General features: G+C 37.1%; 1 protein-coding gene across 2 annotated transcripts in view; it reads right to left on the bottom strand.

Moving 5' to 3' along the window:
• Positions 1-962: 962 nt before the first annotated feature.
• shprh.S (SNF2 histone linker PHD RING helicase, E3 ubiquitin protein ligase S homeolog) overlaps positions 963-22,246 on the bottom strand; it is a 49,455-nt gene continuing 28,171 nt past the window's right edge. For both annotated transcript variants that reach the window (XM_018265224.2, XM_041564436.1), the window contains 13 exons: positions 21,182-21,324; positions 19,498-19,671; positions 18,240-18,302; positions 16,773-16,998; positions 15,523-15,666; positions 14,686-14,787; positions 13,283-13,354; positions 11,566-11,754; positions 9,994-10,086; positions 9,544-9,630; positions 8,113-8,291; positions 5,104-5,184; positions 963-3,125 (listed from right to left, as the gene is read on the bottom strand). In XM_018265224.2, the coding sequence (XP_018120713.1) occupies positions 3,029-3,125; positions 5,104-5,184; positions 8,113-8,291; positions 9,544-9,630; positions 9,994-10,086; positions 11,566-11,754; positions 13,283-13,354; positions 14,686-14,787; positions 15,523-15,666; positions 16,773-16,998; positions 18,240-18,302; positions 19,498-19,671; positions 21,182-21,324 (1,650 nt within the window). In that variant the 3' untranslated portion in view covers positions 963-3,028. The remainder of the gene's footprint in view (positions 3,126-5,103; positions 5,185-8,112; positions 8,292-9,543; positions 9,631-9,993; positions 10,087-11,565; positions 11,755-13,282; positions 13,355-14,685; positions 14,788-15,522; positions 15,667-16,772; positions 16,999-18,239; positions 18,303-19,497; positions 19,672-21,181; positions 21,325-22,246) is intronic.

The raw sequence follows: 22,246 nt of genomic DNA, 5'->3' as shown, positions 1-22,246 counted from the left end.
CTCAGTGTTGGTCTTTACTTTGGAGCCTCCCACGTGCCTTCTGGCAAACTATGAGATTTTATATTAAAATTAGATTTTTGACACTCACCCATAAAGATGGGACTGGTGAAGCTCTGGGCAACAGGATCCTGGTGGCCCCCTCACTATTCTCCTTCTTGAATGATCACCCACTTTTGGTGGATGGCCTGTTCTTGGCAGATTTACAGATGTGCCACGCCTTTCCATTTCTTAATGACATATTTAACTGTAAAGGATATGCACTGACTGCACTGAATATTTTTTTTGTATCAATCTCCTGTGCTTTTCAATCACCTTCACCAAAGTTGCTTCAAGTGCTCATATTTTTAATGGTGTAATGCCACACTAATAACTCATCAGAAGTTGGACCTTAAGGCCCCCATACACGGGCCAATAAAAGCTGGTGACAGACCGAGACGACAACTTATTGGCCCGTGCGTGGGACAATCTGACGGGCGTCCCCGATCAATAGCTGGCCAAAAGTTGAGCAGATTCCAATTGGGCAGGTTAAAAAAGCCACATCTTTTCGTTGATACAGTCCCGCAATCCGACCACCCATTTGGCCTCCATTCTGATCCGATAGTTCAGATCAGATCAGCCTGATATCGCCCACTTCATTGGGGGCATAACAGGGAAAGATCCTTGCGTTTGGCGACATCACCAAATAGATGTCGTTTTACCACAATTTCTTCAAACTCTGTGACTACACACAGGATATTTTTATGTATCTAAATATGAGACTTTAGAAAACCATTGTCTGCACTATTCGTGATTTATGGGTGTCATATTACAGTGGGTGTAAACTGATGCAATCAGTTATTTTGTGTTTTTCATTGTAATTCACTTAAAACACTTTGCAGAGATCTGTCACATGAAAAAGTGTACTTACATGTTGTTCTGCACCAAAAAAAAATACAGTAATTATTACAATAAAGCATGAAAACAAGGGTGTGAATATTTTTTATTTTAACAGTTTTGAGATATTAAATTGTTCATTAGTTCTTCAGTCTAATATATTTGCTGTTGCTATAAACCCAGTCATTCACAATACCTGACTCATAATGGAATGTTATTTATAGACTATGAAAAAGACTGGCAGTTTACCACAAATTCAACATGTTTTACTTAGTATAACCAAGTTGTTATGTAAGAATAAAGTCTATCACAAACCAGGTTTATTAGTCATTCAATTTTTCCCATAACTGTGCCCCATGGTTATGCAGAGAGCAATTCCCTTTTTCATCAGCATATTCAGATGGTAATGGCTACTGGCACCAGAAATTTTATGTTTTGTGGCATATGGAAGGATACAATTAATAAAACTACATTAGTATAAAATCCTTGAAAAATACCAATACATACATTATTTTGATCATTGTTACTACTTAAATATAGCTGAACTAAAACAATGCTTCTCTTAAAAAAAGCTTAATATTCTATTATTCCCCAGAGGGGGAGTTAAGACCTGCGCAACATCTATCTGTTGCAATGGAACTAGATTTAGGTAAAACCAATAATAAAACAAAGTTTCTAAAAACTGATATGCTGGCTGAACATTTGATAAAATCTCAATTTAGCCTCTCTACAGTATATCAAAAGCACTGATGAGCTGTGCTGAAAGCAGGAACATACTGTATTTACTAGTGAATAATGTGTGGGTTGCTGCAGAAAAAAACAAATTGTCTGGCCTAAATAAAGCTATATATTAGAGGTAATACAAGTGCAGATGGGATTTCTTAATTATATTAAACAGTGCCTGGACATTTCCAACAACTAACAACTAGCCAAAGAAGAAAATTATGTAAAATGTACTTACACATAGGTCTGATGTTTCAATTATTTCCTCTTAAACATAGTGTAAAGAATGTAGCCACTATGGCCAAAAATGATTTTCTGCAGCTTTACAATTATATGGAGGTCACTATCACATTGATCACTGCTGTCAAGGAATTCTCTGGAAGTTGCAAAGGAACATGCTTTTTAGTGCTTAGTGATACATGCTGATGTTGCTCAAGCTCTATATCGACACAAACAATATGGCCGCTTACAATCATAATGTACAGTATGTTGATAAAAAGAATGCTTAGGGTTCTATGTGTCATAACCCATTAGTCAATTTAGTTAAAGAGAAGTTGAAAAACCAAACTGAACAAAAATATACCTCCATGTTGCTATTGCTTCTCACTTTTGCAATGAATAGGCACCCTGAAACCTCCAAAATGCAGCTGATAACTAGTCCAACATCACATCGGTCACTTCCTAAGAAGGGACACTTGTCACTGGGTGTCATACTCAAGGATTTGTGTGCTATTAAGTGTGCAATATTAAATGCTCAAGCGGACAGGCCTACTTCAATATGCTAATTCTAATCCTTAAATCTCAGTAAGCAAATAATAGAAGGACTCACTGTTCTTAAAAAACCTATTGTGATCAAACTACATGTGCACTAGCATAATTTTGTTTAGTCACCTGCTGCTAAACCTGCTTTACCTTTTGAAAGGTGACTTGCTGAAAGCCTAATGCATACAAAAGCAAAACTGACTTATTGATATGCGGAAGACAGGGAACATTTTCACATAGGGGCAAGTGGGCTATAATCAAGCTATGGAATGAGGTAGAGAAGGCTTTGAAACCTCTTTGACCTATTCAATAGGCACATTTAATACTTATTTGGGAACCTTTAACCTCCATTTTTGCTGTTTGTTCATTCAGTGAAGGCTGCGCTAGTTGACTTTTACCCTTTAAGGTATTTAAAGGCAATAGCTAAGCTTCAACCTATGACTTACTGGTTCATACATCATATTTAGGGTTCAATAATGTGACGTGGAAGAATTTATGAACTGCTTGCACAATATTTCACCATGACACACAAAAAGGAATGTTGTTCAGCATGCAAAGGTACACCTGCTGTATATTAGATCTGTGGGTTTGTAATGAAGCATTAGGAGGATTTATTAATCAATGCTCATGGAGCTTGGAATGTTTTGAACTTGACAATTTGAATGGTGCTTTACTCCAGCTCGTCTCGCTCTTCTGTAAATAAGTCGGCAAGGTCAGCCACAGTTAGGGCAGATGTTTCAGACTGCTTCATTGATGTGCTTGTATGACTAAAAAGTATAAAGTAAAACATCAATTTTTTAAAGCTATATTATAAACACTTAAAGCACAGTGGTAAGTATTGTTTCCTCATGATTGTTTATTTTGAAGGAGGGTTCAGAGCTCATTAAAATCCCATAAACTATTTATGTAGCCAGGTAATTCACAAACTGCCAATACCAGTTTGTTCTGAACGGTGCAGCTATCTCTCAAAGCATGACAGTGTCAAAAGCATGCTGAATCAGAGCCCAAAGAAATGAAAGGTCAACTGTGTCACTGAAAATATCTGGAATAGAGGTAAGAAGGCTTAAGAGGTTGACACGTTAGTAGAAAAGCTCTGCAATAATGCAATAAGTGATAACAAGTTTGGTAAAGCTAGAGGAGCGATCCGTGGTGCTCACTGGAATAACCCCGGGTTGGTGCAGAGTTCTGCTGATAGGAGCACCGGCCTGGGGTTTCAGGTAAGTCAATACATTCACTTGCTGTTGTCTAACATTTGGCACACCCAAGTGCTATACGACTTTCCTTCTCCTTTAAAATCCATAGGCACCTTAAGAGTAGAGTAAAGTCTGTCTGTTTGCCTCACTCCAGATATATAGCTTTAAAAAACTTGATAAGTTATTACGTATTACATTATTGCAGAGTTTTTTTTACTAACATGTGTCAACCTTCTAACCTCTATTCCAGATATCTTCTAGGACACAGTTGACCTTTCTTTTCTTCACAACAAACTGGTATTGGCAGTTTGTGAATTACCTGGCTACATAAATAGTTTATGGGATCTTAAAGGGCTTTGAACTGTCCTTCAATATAAACTATTTTTCTCTCTCCCTAACAACCAATTTTAGTGTGATTTGACGAATCTGTCAAGCTATCGTGCATCTAATGATTTTTTGTCCGACATTGGTCAGAAAATTGATTGATCAGGTTAGACAATTTTCATCGTTCACAGTGAAATGTATCCATTGTCCAATGGTTTCCAGGGTAAGCAGGCAGCTACCCACAGTAGCTTCAATTAGAGGTACTAAGGAGTCCGTGTTTTTGTCAATTTCCCAGCTGCCCCATGTCATGTGACTTGTGCCTGCACTTTAGGAGAGAAATGCTTTCTGGCAGGCTGCTGTTTTTCCTTCTCAATGTAACTGAATGTGTCTCAGTGATACATGGGTTTTTACTATTGAGTGTTGTTCTTAGATCTACCAGGCAGCTGTTATTTTGTGTTAGGGAGCTGCTTTCTGGTTACCTTCCCATTGTTCTGTTGTTAGGCTGCTGGGGGGGGAGGGGGGTGATATCATTCCAACTTGCAGTACAGCAGTAAAGAGTGATTGAAGTTTATCAGAGCTCAAGTCACATGACTTGGGGCAGCTGGGAAATTGACAAAATGTCTAGCCCCATGTCAGATTTCAAAATTGAATATAAAAAAATCTGTTTGCTCTTTTGAGAAATGGATTTCAGTGCAGAATTCTGCTGGAGCAGCACTATTAACTGATGCATTTTGAAAAAAAAAAAATTTTCCCATGACAGTATCCCTTTAAGTATCAGGGATTCTTTTTCCTGATCACAAACAGGTATGGGATCTATTATCCCAAATGCTTTGGGCCTGGGGTTTTCCGGATAAGGGATTTTTAAACAATTTGGATTACCATACCTTAAGCCTGCTAAAAATAATTTAAACATTATATAAACCCAATATGATTGTTTTGCCACCAATATGGATGCATGCAGCTTAGTAAGAAAGTACCATTTTATTTTTACAAAAAAGCATGAACTCATTTCTAACAATTGGAACTATTTGCTTAAAATTGATTCTAAGGGAGAGTGCCTTCCTGTAATTGAGAGCTTTCCAGATAATGGGTTTTCGGATAACAGATACCATATGTATTACATTTTGATTAAGGTAAGTGTTCTGAAATGTTACAATATGCTGAATACCCCTGATGCGGATTTATATATGATGCTTTTAAGGAATAAAAATAATTGACAACCCATTACCTTCTGTCAGCAGTCTTTAGCATTGCCTGCATCCTATCTTCAATTGTTGCCTTTATTAGGAATCGGTGAACAATTGTAGATCTGAAAACAGCAATTTATAAATAAATGGTCTTTTAAAAGAAATATTTAATAGCACATGTAAAGTTTGCAAGAATTCCATCTGTACTATCGTACAACAAGACAAGTTGTGGGTAAACATCCACCTGCTGCACCTATGCCCAGGGCAGTATGAGTGTTTATTATATTAATAGCATATAACTGTACAATAACTGTGTATACATTGGAGTTTCATTATTAATATCCATACCACAGAGGATTAAAAAAGTTTCAAAACAAACTTTTTTAACACAGTAATTGAAAGAAGAAGATTAAAAGAAGAAGTCTGAAAGAAGAGGTGTACCAAGTTCAATCTCCTTTGTCCAAATTACAGGACCATTTGTCACATGCACTGCATTACATGGGCGGAGCTGCATTTTAGAGGGCTGGAATGATAAAATAATTTATTTTAACCTTAACTTTTCATTATTCTTATTGAAAGGCTACTGTGGGCTACTGTGTTATATGTGTGATATTTTTACTTACTTTTAAGTGCTGGCGGTATTCTGTTTTTGGTATAGTAATGTATTACAAGCTCTATTACAAAAAAAAAGATGCTAACCTACTAATTTCTCTAGAGAGTGCTTCACTTATGAACATATCAAGATAAATACTGGTGTCATTCAAGGACAAGTACTGATACTACAGGTTCCTAAAATCTTGATTTGCTTGAGATTACATTTCCACAGCACATTAGTTAATACTGCTGCCTTCTCAAACTGGGTTCTTTACTTTGTTAATATTGTTTGCCTTCATAATCTCAAAGATATGCAGAGTGTCCATGTATAGTACTGGCAATTAGCTAAGATGTCCAAGGACTGGTGTTTGAAATGTGCCTGGTAACTAATTTCAGTTGTTTCTTCTGAGCTGATTATTAGTATTGCAGCCATGCTCTGAACACATTTGAAAATATAAAAAAAAGGGAATATTATTGTAGGGTAGTTTGTGAGTTAAGTTAATATAGGGCAAATGATACAGAGAATGTAAATATGAAACAAACTAATAGTGGTGGAGCGGAATAAGAATGGTGGAGAAGAGTGGAAGCACTGGAGTGCAGAAAGGTTAGTGTAGAATTGAAATCCATTCTCTGCAATTTTTCTGTCAGAGGTTATATGCAGTTTTCTGAAACCATCTCTACAGTGACTGTTGGCATATCTGGGGCTAATGCAATGCTCATCCCCATTTTGCAATGATTTTACTGGTACATCAGTGGTCAATGCAATGCTTATATTCTTATCTGCACTGATCCTACTGGCATGTTTGGGGTTAATGCAGTTCTGAAACCTTTTTCTGCACTGGTTTTTGTTATGCAGTGCTCATTATAATTGTAGGATGTGTCAAACGAGGGCATGGCAAAATAGTATTCAGTGCAGTGTACAAATCTTTGTAGGACCTTACATTTGTCCAAGACCCCATATTTTGTTGCTTTATTACAATTGCTTTTTAACCCCTATGTTAACAATAGGGTGTGGGCCCTGCTATTTAAATCCCTTCCAGACTCCACTTTGCTCATCGTGGAGCTCTATTTCACTTGACCTCCTGCTCCAGTTTCACTTCCCCATCCTAGCAGCTTCTTACTCCCCCTTCTATTCATACTGGACCTCTTCCCTTCACCCACCTCCACCATTCTCTCCCCCATCCCTTTCACTTCTCACTCACACTACCGACCTCCCTCCTGTCCAGGCAGGACTTGATAGATGGCTGCTAGGAAGCCTACCCAGGTGCATCTGGTTGTTTAAAGGAGAAGGAAAGCTACAGAGGCATTTTATTGCCAATAGATTAGCTGCAATAGTGCAAGCTAGAATGCTATATTTATTCTGTAGAATGCTTTACCATACCTGAGTAAAAACTGTTTGTTTAGGATAGCAGCTGCAGTATTTTTTTGGTGTGAAATCACTTCCTGTCTGAGTCTCTCCCTGCCCTAGCTCTGGGCTCAGATTACAGCAGAGAAGGGAGGGGGGGGGGAAGAGGAGGAAACTGAACATGCTCACGCCGGGGCAAGGAGGTTTAAGCTGAAGGCAGGAAGTCTGATACAGAAGCCCATGTGTACACAATAGAAGGGAAGAAATGCGGTGTTCCTTTTGACAGAGGACTCAGAGCAGCATTACTTTGAGGGTTTAATGATATATTTATGTGGACCTTTCTGATAAGGCTTACTTAGTTTTAACCTTTCCTTCTCCTTTAACAGCAATCAAAATTAAGTTTGCTAAATGCTGGTAGCGGGGCCCCTATCACTGATACCAACAAGGACAGACTGACTACTTTGCATCGGGTCTGGTAGCTTAGCCAGCCCTCACCTAAGCCTCTTTTAGTGGATTAGCCAAAATGTTCCTCCAAAGTTATAAATATATAAAGCATGTGCCACCTGCCAACATCTTGCTGTTTTATTTGCTACAACTCCCTGCAGTAGCGTCACTAGAAGGCGGCGGGCCCTGGTGCGTGACACACAGCCAGGCCCACGGTGGCACACGGGCTGCCGGGGGGGGGGGCCCTGAGGGGGTGTGGGCCTTGGCCCGCTCGCACCCCCTGCTCCCCCGGTAGTTCCGCCACTGACTCCCTGAAAGTCCACACAGTGAAGGCGTTGGTTTTTATGGAAAAGTTGTAGCTGTAAATTACACAGAAACATGCTGATTTGGGGGTGGGGTTACTGCTCCTCTATATATTTTTTTTCCAGTTACCCAAATATGCACAGGTGTGCATTAACCCTTAACACAGGGTTACAAACTACGCCATATTTAAGGTGCTGGGTTGATTCAGGAGCACAAAATAGTGAAACATATGCACAACGACATAGCCCACGTACTGTATAATGTGCTGAGTGAAGCTGCCACCATCATCTACACCATTTCCCAATGGGCACTACATTTGATAATCTCATATATGAAGGTGGGGAACAAGTTATACAGAACTAACTTGGTCTGTCCAATTCTGTGAACTCTCCCAATGGCCTGAAGTTCATGTGCAGGGTTTAGAATCGGCTCCACGAGTAACACATGAGTAGCCTCTATTATGTTGAGTCCATTGGAGCCTGTGTGCAGGGGAAGCAGCAAAATGTTGATTTTGGGATCATATTTAAATGCTGAAAGATTTTCCTGAAAAACAAATAATGGTTTTATGAATTACAAATAACTTTCTAGCAATGTCACAAAATACAGTAAAGGAACAATTATAATAAGATTATGTCAAATACATTTTTAAAGAGCACGAAAGGTACAGTTGTTTTAGAAGTCATTCAGTAGTCTTGCTCTAATGCAGTAACAAAATCTTGCATCACATAAAGTAACTCCAAAGCAAAAATACTGCGGGACATTAAGTAACACAGTACAAATTTTGTCCACCTTACTCAAAAATCAGTGTTTCATCCAAAGCACTCATGTCCTTACTACTGGCTTTGTGAGAGCTTATGGGCAGGATGGGGTAGCATCAGCTGCTATGCAGATTACAGGTACTTCCGAACACCCTATTCCTTAACCGTAAGTCAGGGGTTATCAAAATATAATCAATGGTTAAAGCATGCAGACAGCTGTAGTTCAACTGCATCTGGGGACTCAAGGTTAAGAAACAGGGACATGACATAACTAGAAAGTAGATGTAGGTGCAAAAGGCCAATACATTGCCCTAACATCCTTTGAATAAATGGAAATAGCGAAGGCGGTGTCCAGATGAACTTAGAACTATGTAAATATAATGTTCTAAAAAACAAAAAAAAAAACAAGAACCAAGTGTTATTGGTTACTGTCTCATTTTTATTCAAAGAGGAAGCAATTAGTTCACAATCCGTAATACATTTAATGAATGCAGGGGAATTGCACTGAACCAGTCACAGAATTATTTAGCTTTTTATTCAGCAGCTCTCCAGTTTGCAATTTCTGCAATCTGGTTGCTAGGGTCAAAATTCCTCGAGCAACCATACACTGATTTGAATAAGAGACAGGAATATGAACAGGAGATGGGTTGCACATAAAGATGAGTACTAAAAAGTAGTAATAACAATAATGTGTAGCCTTACAGAGTATTTGTTTTTTAGATGGGATCAGTGACCCCCATTTGAAACTGGAAAGAGTCAGAAGAAGAAGACAAGTAATTCAAAAACATTATAAAATGGAATTATGAAGACCAATTGAAAAGTTGACTAGAATTGACCATTCTGTAACTAAAAGTTAAATAAGGTGAACCACTCCTTTAACAAGTCACTTTTCAATCAATGACTGCTCTATAGCAAAATAATGATTTTGTTTAACAAGGGTAACATTTCTGTCAGTACTTTTAATGGTTAAATAACCAAATGCTTTGATAAGCATTCAATGAAATTACCCTTAATACGTTCAAATATCTTGTTCATACCTGAAATTTATGGATGCCATTGATTTGTGAAAATACCAAGCTATTGTCCTGTAGAGCCTTTGCAATGATATCCAATACATCTTGCCACTTAAAAGAGAAAAAGAGTCAGTTTGAAAGATTTAAAATATTGGTAGTTTTGTCTGTAAATGTCTCTGAAGTCATATATATATATATATATATATATATATATATATATATATATATATATATATATATATATATATACACTGCTCCCTGCCCACTATGCCACTAATGACCCAATTAGTCATCCTGTTATAGCCAACTGGGACATACTACAATAGAGTAATGCATTTGCAGGATACCTGACATTTGGGAGGGGTGTTTAAAAAATGGAGCTCGTTGTCATATTGGATAGCGTTAAAGTTTTACAGTCACTGCAAAGTGTTAATTGCCACCTTCTTCCAACAAAGTGCCTTGTAAAGTACTTACTGTGGAGAAAACCAAAGATTTGGCTCCTGGATCTTGAATTTGTATTTTCAGCAGTGTCCTGACCACAGCTTCTACTTTGGTAGAATGGCTTCCCTTTGAACCAAACAATACAAGACAACTAAGTAACTTGCAGGTTTACCTACTTCTAAACAGATTTAACTTGGTTCGGTTTACAAGCCAAAACATACTTTACACAGATTGCATAAGACAGTGAAGAGTATTCTACCCCCACAAATTTTAAAATGTTATTAGTGGAAATTGGCTATTATATTATTACAGAATGCCAGAAAGGAAAGTTAGTACTTTATTATATGCACTTAAAGGGGAATTATTGCGAAAATGAAAATTTAACACAAGCTTCAGCATACTAAAATAAGAAGTTTTCTAAATACAGTCAATTAAAAATTCTGTACTATTTATGAAATAATCACGTTTATGTTCACTATCACTCTCTCAGCATCTGTTTCTCTTCATTCTTTCTTCATGCAGCAGTTGGGTGTCAGATATTCATTGAGAGTTAGATCCAATATATCTTATAGGGGGGCTCCTTTTGCCTAGAAGATGTATTAGGGCTCACTCTATTAAAATCACCAGACATCGGGTCTCTCTACATGCAGGATTTGTACAAATTTATTTGGTTAGATTTTACGAATACAATATATTGGATCTAACTGTCAATGAATATCTGACAGCCAACTCCTGCATGAAGAGAGAATAAAGAGAAACAAATGCTGAGGGAGGGATAGTGAAGATAAACTTGATTATTTCAGAAAAAGTATAGAATATTTATTTTATTGTATTTAGAAAGTTTCTTATTTCAGTATGCTGAGGCTTATGTTAAATTTTCATTTTTGCGATAGTTCCCATTTAACAAGTTTTTACTCTAATTTACTTGCATAACAGTGCCACCTATTGGCGACTGAGCTTTTTGTATTAGGAGGTATGAATACAGTGAGGAATGTACTTTTGTGCAGGCACAGAAAGGGCCAGTAAAACACACTAGCATACAATATTGAGTGTAGTCACTCCATGTTTTAACGCACACTGGGTACACAGGTACAGCTATATAAATAAAAAAAATACATGCATACATTAATAGTCTTAAGACTGCTATATATCCAGCTGCTAATCAGCAGAGAAACTCCCACCACTTGTTAAGTGACAAACATTTCTCTGTACAACTGAATAAAGTACGATGCCACTGGAGTCTGAAAATGATATATAATACTGAGTCAAAGAAAAATACTTAAAAACTAAAATATATTAACTTTTTTTATGCTGTTATTAGCTCAAATTTGGCCCTAATAGGCTACATCCTGCAAATATGTTATTCTTAGATAATCTGCATTTGCTTATATATTGCATTGTCTTAGACAGAGTGCAGCCATGTATGATTTATTGAAACTTTAATAAAAATAATTCTCTTATTATAAATGGAGAATATGTTCCCTTTCAAACATAGTTACCCAATACAGATGTTAAATAAAGGTAATCATTCTATTAAAGAATACGTACAGAAGGAGAAATTTTGTATTGGATTACCTTCGATTTAAAAAAGAACATGACACTTACCTTAACAGGGATGTCTTGCTCCTGGTTTCCACCCTCACTCGTAAAGACATAGGAGATCTCTTTGTGTGACGTTGTTTGTCTACAGATTGCACATTTAATAGCACTCCTTCGGGTGCCAACACTGTACTGGTCAACTATGATCGCTACGCATTCATTACAGAAGCAATGGCCACAAGTCAACACAGCCCACTTTGGAAAAGAATCGGAAAAGAAATGAAGAGTTTAGACTAAAATGTAGTTTTACTTTTGCTGCAGTTTTTAATAAAAAAAGTAAAGGGAAACCACAGCATATACGTAAGCTGAAGTGACAACATAAGGTTATACATTCAACACTTCAACATAGATGCTAGAAGGAAAAAGAGGGATTAAAAAAGAAACAGAATACAGGTATGGGATTCGTTATAAGGTATGTGATGTGCAATAATAAAACAGTACCTTGTACTTGATCCCAACTAAGATATAATTAATCCTAATTGGAAGCAAAACCAGCCTAGGGGTTTTTTTTAATGTTTATATAATTTTCTAGTAGACTTAAGGTATGAAGAGCCAAATTATGGAAAGAACCGTTATCCAAAAAACCCCAGGTCCCGAGCACTCTGGATAACAGGTCCTATACCTGTACAGTGATGTAGGTACCATTATTTTTATCAAATTATCCAGTATGCACTAAATCATATTAACTAGCCTCTGGAGCGAAGGTCATGGTGATCGGCTGTCCCATACTTGAGCATCTGCTTGATAAATGAACTTGTACAGTCTTTTCCAGTTTGCCAGAGTACGGAGGCAGGAAATCTCTAATTAAGGACTTCTACCATCCTACCATAAAACAATAATATTCTAAGGCGAATTTGTTGATTCCTTCTCCGAGATTATGTTTTCCACTAACCCCAGCAAACAGGCCTTCAGAGATTTAACCTTTGAATAGGCACAACTTGAAAGGTATGTTCTGTGAATAATACAAGACTCTATACAATATCATTGTTGTTGATTACAGAGGGTAGGTATGATATATAACATTATGTCAGTCATACAAATCTAACTGGGTTAAGTCCCCCGTCCATTTTGAATGACAGGTCTCAAAGTTGCCTATTTGATTGGTAAGCATGACATGCCTAGTTTTGGCAGATTTAGAAAATGACTGGTGGCAGCATACCAAAACTGCAAATATTGAAAAAACATTATTATAGTATTTGGGTAAATTGCATTCTTTGGCCAGGGTGTCAATGGATGTAAGCACCTGATTTTTATATAATTGTAGTATTTTATTTTGAATCTTTCCCACCCTGTACTTCCAGTTGTGAGGTCAAGTAGGGCAGAAAAAATTGCTGGTCATTCTAAACCACTAGTTTTAGATGTCATTAACATTTTTAAGCTAATTGAATCCACTGATACTCCTTTCCAGGAGAATGCTCTGGCTCCAGAATGCTGACAAATTTTGGTGTAAAATAACCAGTAGTGATGAGCGAAATTTTTTCACTGCAAAAATGACGCCCATAGACTCTAATGGGTAAAAAAAAATTGTTGCACAATTTTTTGCCCATAGACATTAATGTATTTTGGCAAACTTTTGCCATTTTGCAAATTTTCCGCAAAGCGAAACGAATCAGATTCGCCCATCACTACCACTTGTCAGGGTCAATTACCTTCTATTAAATCTTTACATAGTAAAATGCACCTCGTAATGAAGTCAAAGGAAATAAGCAGTAAGGAACATTACCTGCTTCCCTAGATGTCGAGCGCATATTGGACAAGGTTCTGGGTTAATGCCACCTGAAGTTTTGTCCTGAGACTGAAAGAAGATGGATATATAGAGACCGCAGTTTAAATGTGCAAGTCAACACCTAAAGATAAGTTGAAAGTATGAAGCAAGCTGAAAACAGTTAACTAGAAATGAGCTTAATTGATGACATTCTCTTTCCTGAGCCAAGCAAAGTCAGAAGAATACTTTTTTCCTTCTCAACATTCACCCAGAATATAAAGTCATAAAAACTGACCAGCAGGTGGCAGCATTGTTGCAAAATGTATTATTAGCAGTTTAATAGCTTTAAAATGAAAAATATATTAAAACATAGCAAAAGTGCTTGAAAGAGCACTTTGAACAATTTTACAGTAATTTAAGGTTTACATATAAATATGCATGCAAATGATGGCTTTGCTTTTTTTTCTTTAGTAACACTAAGGAGAAGATCTGTTAACATTCTGTAATACATTTCAAACTCTTATTCCTTTCTTATAAATAATTCTGATTCACACTACAAGGCAGGATAGACATCAATGCATTCTGCTTATAAACTGATTTTTTCTCATAGACGGAACTTGACTTTTGATCATTTCCAATGACCTCTAGTGGTAGCCTGTCAATAAAAGCCCAGAGGATACTGAGTGTATGTCATACCTCCCAACATTTCAAAAATTAAAAGAGAGACACGCATTTTATGACCACGCCCCCTAATCACCATGTCCATTTTACAAAATGTGACAGGTTATTAAAGTCTGAACACATTTCTGGGGCTTTAGGTACATGTTTTATGTGTTATAACAGTTTTGTTAATGAAGGTGAAATTGCCCTCTAAGGTGCTATCTAGTCTCAGTTCTCCCAAGAGACTTGCTATCTTAAATAGTTAAAATTGTGTCTTTGCTTAGTTACAATTGTGTCTTTGCTTATCTTACAAATGTTTCTAAGGCAAGTGCTCAGTACTCAGGACTCTGCCTAAAAGCCTCTCATTTAATTAAGTTTCAGAAACGTATTTGTTACAATTGTATCAAATCTTTTTCTGGCGTCACTCAGGCGATAAAAGAGAAACTTGGGACATTTCAGTAGGAAACCCTAGACTGCGGGCTGATCTGTCAAAATCGGAACAGTCCCGAAGAAAACTAGATAGTTGGAAGGTATGGTGCATACAGCACCACTGGCACAAAAAAGACAGTCTAAGAAGATCCAAGATGGGGAGCTCCTGTGGACAACAATTAAGCCACCTCTGGTCTGGTACACTAAGGTCAGTATATTAAATACAGCATTTGTAATAATGCTTTAGCTTATTAAAGTAAATTGGCTCTTCACTGAAACTCCTGAAGTTAAACAATTAGGGACAATTTAAAGGACAAACTTCTTAACAGTACCTTTTCTAAATTTGTAAGATATAAAAGCTGTCCCAGTTTCTTTTGTAATTGTGATTTGGCAACTGCTTTATCATTGAGAAGCTTCACACGATTTTGCTCCACCTGTAAAGATAGTGAATATTTGGTATTCTTAAAAACTACAGTAGTAAAGTGTAAATTAATGCTGTAACTTAAAATAAAATAAACATTGCATATTTCAAATTAAGCACAAAAGGGTCCAAATATGAAGCATTTATCAACCAAATTGATAAAAAGTCACACTGTGTAATCTTAAAGGGATACTGTCATGGGAAAAAAACATTTTTTCAAAATGAATCAGTTAATAGTGCAGCTCCAGCAGAATTCTGCACTGAAATACATTTCTCAAAAGAGCAAAAAAAAAATTTATATTCAATTTTGAAATATGACATGGGGCTAGACATATTGTCAATTTCCCAGCTGCCCCAAGTGATGTGACTTGTTCTCTGATAAACTTCAATCACTCTTTACTGCTGTACTGCAAGTTGGAATGATATCACCCCCCTCCCTTCCCCCCACCCCCAGCAGCCAAACAAAAGAACAATGGGAAGGTAACCAGATAAAAGCTCCCTAACACAAGATAACAGCTGCCTGGTAAATCTAAGAACAGCACTCAATAGTAAAAACCCATGTCCCACTGAGACACATTCAGTTACATTGAGAAGAAAAAACAGCAGCCTGCCAGAAAGCATTTCTATCCTAAAGTGCAGGCACAAGTCACATGACCAGGGGCAGCTGGGAAATTGACAAAATGTCTAGCCCCATGTCAGACTAGGGATGCACCTATACCACCTATAGTTCACTGCCATAATTTTTTACCTCATGAGGTTCAATGATGTGAAGGACAGGAGGACTTGGCTTTGGTTCATCTGGTAGCCGAACTCTTAGTCGCTCTGTAGCCATAGCCAGCTCATCAATTGCAGAAACATGGTCTCTCAGAACCATCCAATACTCATGAAGTAACTAAGGGGACACAACAAGTGAATTGTTAGCTCAGATACAACATATGTTATTAATGCTCTCAAGTAAAAAGAACTAGGGGTACATGTGAATGCTTTCTGTTAAATATGGTTACTAATATAATACCTTTAATAAAAAATAAGATTGTCAGCTGGACTATATAATCTTATCATATATGTCTTAAAGGGCATGTAAAGGCAAAAAAAACCAAAATCCCATTTTTACTGAAAAAGAAACCTATCTCCAATATACTTTAATTAAAAAATGTGTACTGTTTTTAAAAGAAACCTGACTGTATGCAGTGAAATGCTCCCTTCATTTAGTGTTGTGGATAGGAATTGTAGACGGTCCCTAACTGCTCTGCAGGGAAACAATCATACTTATGAACAGCAGGGGGAGCCCCCACCTTACTTCCCAGCCATGCATAATTCAAGAAGCTTTGTTTGTTTCCCTGAAGAGCAGTTTGAGGATTATTTTGCTGCAACCACTGGTTCTGCAGAGTTGGAGAAAGTTTGTATCAATACAAAATACAAAAATTATTCAATCCAAATTAGATTACATGACAACACAGGACCCAGTGCAGTCTGCATATTCTGATTATTAATAAGACTTGCTGTATCAACTTCTGATATTATTTGATCTCTAAGTTGCCCGGACCACACTGAGCATGTGCACAGTCTTGGTCTTGCAAAGATCTTTAATAAAGTTACAAGATGGTGACCCCCTGTGGCCAACTTTGAAAGCATAAATCATTTGTTTGATTAGGTTTGTGGTGCGGTAAGTTCATGCTTAGTACACAAAATACAGCATTTCTAGCCTTATTTTATTTTAGACTTTACTTCCCATTTAACTAAGTGTTTTTCCTCCAACCTTCTTACTTGTACCAACTTTACCGTCTTGAGGCATGAGGGAAGGAGGGCATCTCTCAAGTTATACTGAGTGGGGTTATTCACTTTATGTTTTAGTTATTAAATTATATATATATTAAATTAATATTGTTGCCAAAAGAAATGCTATCTGATTTTACCAGCCACAATAAACCAAACTAGTATTTATTATAAAGATAGTGATTTGGAACATTTAGATTCCCTGAAAATACACCACCTCACCTTATATTCCTTTTTCCAAGAATCAAATAGCTCCATAAAGATGGCTCCTTCATCTATCACCTTTCCATCCATGCGGTGTGTCCGTGCAAATGACAAAACAGCTTTTAGGGATCGTTCCAGCTCACTAGCAGCCCACAGACCACGGCTGGTTGTAGGAAGTCGGTCATCCACAAGGCCTTCTTCCTCTTCAATCATCTCCTCAAATATAGCTGTTTGGCCTTTCACACTACAAGACAGTGTGTATGAGAAAATGATTGCCTGTTTTCCACCAAGGTAAAAAATCTAACCCAGTCTGCTAAAATTTGAGGAGAAAAACAACACTGTGTTGTGCCAATCACTACAGGTTCAACCTCTTAGCGCTAATTGGATACCAAGCAAACGGATACTCACTGGCAGCCCTTTCATAGCAGATAAAACTTGTGCCCATGTGCTGATTTACCAACTGCTAATCTTTATGCCTTCAGAATACCGTTACAGATGTGCAGCTAACTGAATATTGATATTGGTATAAAATTATGATGTACACCTCTTTTTGCGCCATCTGACAAAAACGAGAATGCCTTAATTACATCAACTAATGCTCCTACATGGAATATGTAGATAAGCAAAGACTATCTTGTGCCCTCATGTGCTGCTATGATACTTAAATATTTATTGTAAGGAAAGAAAATGAAACATACACTTATTATCAGTAAGGATAAAATTTCTCTTCAATTTAACACAATATGGTTTAATAAATCACCATTTTCAGTAATAGGGTTTGGATTATACCACTATTTCTTTAACAATATTCAATAAATATTCAATAAAGCTGCAGTAATATATAATAGATACATAAAGGGACATAGGACTGTCTATATTTTGCATTATGAAGACATGTAGGTTATTTACTAAAACCTCTAATTTATCGAGCTTTGTAAACCAGCGTCAAACACCCCAAAACGCCCAAACTCGTGAGGGCTAAAAACATATTCAAATGGTTAAAAGGATAGCTGTCATTGACTTTTACATCAATTTCACAGGTTTTATATGGAGTATTTTCGAATTCGGACTTTTAGCAGCTTTGGGGCATATTAGATCTGAAAAAAAGAACTTTAGTGAAAGAACTAGAATTATTAGATTAAATAAATAGAGTTTTAATAAATAACTCGCATAGTGTACCCATTGTGCCATCCCTCACAGATAAATAATATTTGTACGTTATGTAAGGGCTCCTTGTATCAATTAATAATAGAGATAATAACCATAATCATCTTTTTTTCTCAAGAGGGTATAATATATGAGATTTTTAAAAATAAACCAGATTTGTTGCGCTAAAATCTGCATTTTACTAACTGCAAAATGGTAAGAGCAAGAAGAGTAGGGAGTGGGCCTAAATCACAACGTATTTGTATAACACGCCAACACAAAAGTCTCTGCAAGTCTGTTTTTCAAAGGAACATCCCTCTGTTCGAATAGTGTACTTACGTGTGGGCGAACAGCTTTGACTCATACTCTGTGAATAATTCATCAGCTTTGCAGAAAACACAGCTGCAGAATAAAACAAAGTATGTTACAAAAACCTTAGTTAACCCCACTTCCCAGCGCCTATGGACAATACTCCATAATAAAAAAAACTATCACTATGCAATTTTTCATGCTTCTAACCAATAAAACACAGGTTTTTGCATAAGCATTAGGTTAAACAAATACCTACATGGATAACCAATGTTCAATGTTCCAAAGAAAAATACAGGCCAGTAAAAGAAAAGAAACTAGTTCTCTTTACTTCTACACTTTTTGGTTGGTTTGTGGTTTCCTGCTTTTAACTATGACAGCTTGACTATATCTACCTTTTAACTGAGGACCCATACGAAACCATGTTACATTTGTTCCCTTTAATGTAGTATACATATAGTTATACAAGTTATATGTCCTACAGCACTACTGGTTCCAATGCTTCCCAGCACAATTATTGTATTATGCTACATATTACATTAGTACAAAATATTTATCATATGAGACCACTGTTTATGAAAGGGGACGTTCACCGCAACATTTTATAAATTGAACAATTCTAAGCAATTTTTCAGTCAGTGTTTTCTCATCTATTGATTTCATTTTTTTTAATCAGTCTTCTTTTTATTCTGAAACTTTCCAGCCTGAAACTAAAAATACTTTGTTGGTGTCACTAACAAAACAGATTGAGGGTGCAAGGCTCAGTGTTGTTAATTATTGTTGCATATCTTTTACTCAGCCCCTCTCCATTTCATCTTCCATTTGGACTTCCAAACTGCTGTCAGATTGATAGAGTAATTAGGATGTATCCTCTAGGCAGCAGTTCAACTTCCAAATCTATGAGCTACTAATAAAAAATGTTAGTTAAAAAAAAACAAGATTACCTTCAGTTTATATTAGCTTTATATTAGCTTGTAGCACTGCTGAGACATGCTGTACTCTCATACTCAATCCATGCTACATGACTGAACTTTCATTAATTATGGTGCACCCTAAAAACTACACAGATGCCTGTGAAGGCTGTGCATGCAATCTCTTTGTTTCTGCAGGGTAGGTTAGCCATACTTCAGCATCATTACATGACACCGACAATAAAAGCATACCACACAGTATTACCTGACATATTTATTTGTCAGGTTAATGGCTTGTCAAATGCTTGGCTTGAGTGAAAGCAATGAAAAAAGAAAGCAAAACAGACATTTTCTAGTGCGATACTGATACAACATACTTATTAAGAGGAAGACGGGCTGGTCGAAGATGGCAGATGGTGGAAGCCTGAATAACCTCTTGGGATGGAGGACCTTCCAGATTCTTTACAGCATCTCTGACAAGCTTTTGGCATTTCTTCAACTCTTCCATCTGTGTTGTAACTATATACTGAAGGCCTCTGCAATCCCTGAACCTAAAACACAATATTGATACAGTTATCGAGTAAAATGGCTTTTATTGCCATAGACACTTCTGTATTTATAGTCAAATAATATTTGCCAGAAGCCGATACGGCAAGACTGATTAATAATCAGAATAAGCAGACTGCACTGGGTCCTGTGCTGTCATGTAATTTAATGTGGATTTTATAATTTTATATTGTTTAATAAAAACTTTCTCCAACTCTGCAGAACTAGTGGCTGGAGCAAAATAATACTCCAAATAGAATCCCAGTTTATCTGTTTAAATCTGCAGTTGGAGTTTGAAACAGTAAAGTGGTTGTGAAGCCAAAATAAAATCCAATATAAATCTCTACACAGTTGCCGTCTGCTCTACAGGTAAACAAACAAAGCTGCTTGAGTTCTGCAAGGCTGGGAAGTAAGGCAAGGGCTCCCCGTGCTGTTCATAAGTATGATTGTTTTCCTGCCCAGCAGTTAGGGACCACCTGACAATTCCTATTTACAGCATTAAATGGGAGAATTTCCCTGCATACAGTCAGGTTTCGTATAAAAACTGTACACATTTTTTAATAAAGTATAAGGTTTCTTTTTCATTAAAGAAAGTAAAAATGGGATTTTATTTTTTCACCTTTACATGCCCTTTGAGAATGAAGTTTGTAGTTATTTTTATTAGGGCTAGGGACAGATTTTTAGCTATAGTAAACATATTTTAACAGTAGTGGCATTCTAATATATTACATTTTATATATTAAACTAGTTTTTATCCTTTTTCTTTAATATTGGGGAGCCACCACCCTTAAAGAATAGCCAATTCTAAGCAACTTTTCAATTGGTCTTTATTATCTATTTTTTTTATAGTTTTATAGGTATTTGCCTTTTTCTTCTGACTCTTTGCAGTTTTCAAATGGGCGTTGCCGACCCCTTCTAAAAAAACAAATGCTCTGTAAGGCTACAAATGTATTGTTATTGCTACTTTTATTCATCATCTTTCTATTAAAGCCTCTCAAATTCATATTTCAGTCTTATTCACATCAGTGCATGGTTTCTAGGGTAATTTGGCCCCTAGCTACCAGAATGCTTAAAATGCAATTTGAAGAGCTGCTGAATAAAAAGCTAAATAACTCAAAATATATATATAAAAAAAAAATTACAAATTGTCTCAGAATATCACTCTCGATATCATACTAAAAGTTATCTCAAAGGTGAACAACCCCGTTTAAATATCCTATCAAAGTACTGGAGCCTAACTAGGGAAGGTTTTACCCCATGTAATGAATTGTTGCTTGAAACATATGCAAATAAACACATTGGAAACAATGTTGCCCACGTGAAATCCAGAAACCAGAATTCCCACAGGGATAAGAGCTGCAAAGGGGAGTTATTGGCAAACAGTATCCCTATATTCCTGCAGATGAGGTAAAACAAGTGAGGAGATGTCAATTTAGCAGGCTAAAGCTTAAGTAGTCATCTGGTCAGCTGAAATTCAAAACTTCATTTAAAGCTTTTAAAGAATACACATTTTACTTGTCTGCCATGGAGAGTTTGTTTGTCTGGTGCTTATAGATGCTGGTGAGTTCATTCTGTACACGCTGAACAAGTTCCTCATCAATAGCATACTGTACTGCACACTGGATGACGTCAAGCCACCAAGGAGAGGAGAAATGTATCTAGGAGAAGAAAGCAAGGAAGGCTTTATAAAATAAAACATTGTTTAAAACATAACTATATCAAATAGCTTGTTTGACAAAATAGAACTGAAAAATCACTGGGGGTGCCTAACAATTTGAAAAACCTGTGTAAAACAGAACTTTATTTGCAAATTTCTCTAATTCACAGTTTTTTGAAGAAGTGGAGCACTGGCCTGGGGTGTCTAACAATTTGGTACCCCCCACCCTCAGTAATTTGACCTTTCTTACTGCATTAAAAACATTACACTGTTTAAAGCTGGCTTGCTAAGAATGGAGTATCTAATATATTTTAACCCTCTGTTTAATGGCTAGAACCACTACAGTGTGGTCATTAAAAATAGAAGACCGCAGTTTAGTCACTAAACCACAAAACTTTAGCTCAGGGGTGTCCAAACTACGGCACGTGGGCCAAATGCGGCCCGGGATCCATTTTTAATTGACCCGCAGCAAATTCCAAAAATATACCAGAATATGGCCCGCACATGAAACCTGGCTGTATTGCATTTTTCGGTATGCTGTAGAAGGGCAGATGGAGCAAGACCTGTAGGCAAGAGTAGGTGGAGTGCAAGTCACTTGCAACCTGTCACCAGCTGCAGCCGCTACTAACTTTTCCCAATAAGACTGGTACGCCTTGGTGTGCTTTGCGATTCCCAGTCAGTGCTGCTGCTAAATTGCATGGCCGGACTTACTACTTGTCCCGGTGCTGACACGGAGGCTGCTGTGGGAGTAGAGAAGGGGGTTGTGCCAGAGACGAACAGAAGCTTTTGACTCGAATGCGAGTACGGAGTGAGTAAGGCAAGGCAGCAGCGTTTGTCATTCTCCTTCCACTGGCTGCTCTCTGCCATTCCTTCCCATTGGCCACTCACATTTTTTCATGCTGCCTGTCTGGGTGCGACTTGCA

This window comes from Xenopus laevis, chromosome 5S, assembly GCF_017654675.1.
Source record: "Xenopus laevis strain J_2021 chromosome 5S, Xenopus_laevis_v10.1, whole genome shotgun sequence".
Taxonomy (NCBI): Eukaryota; Metazoa; Chordata; class Amphibia; order Anura; family Pipidae; genus Xenopus; species Xenopus laevis.
The sequence above is the reverse complement of the archived record's forward strand: the minus strand, read 5'-3'. Positions and strand labels throughout refer to the sequence as shown.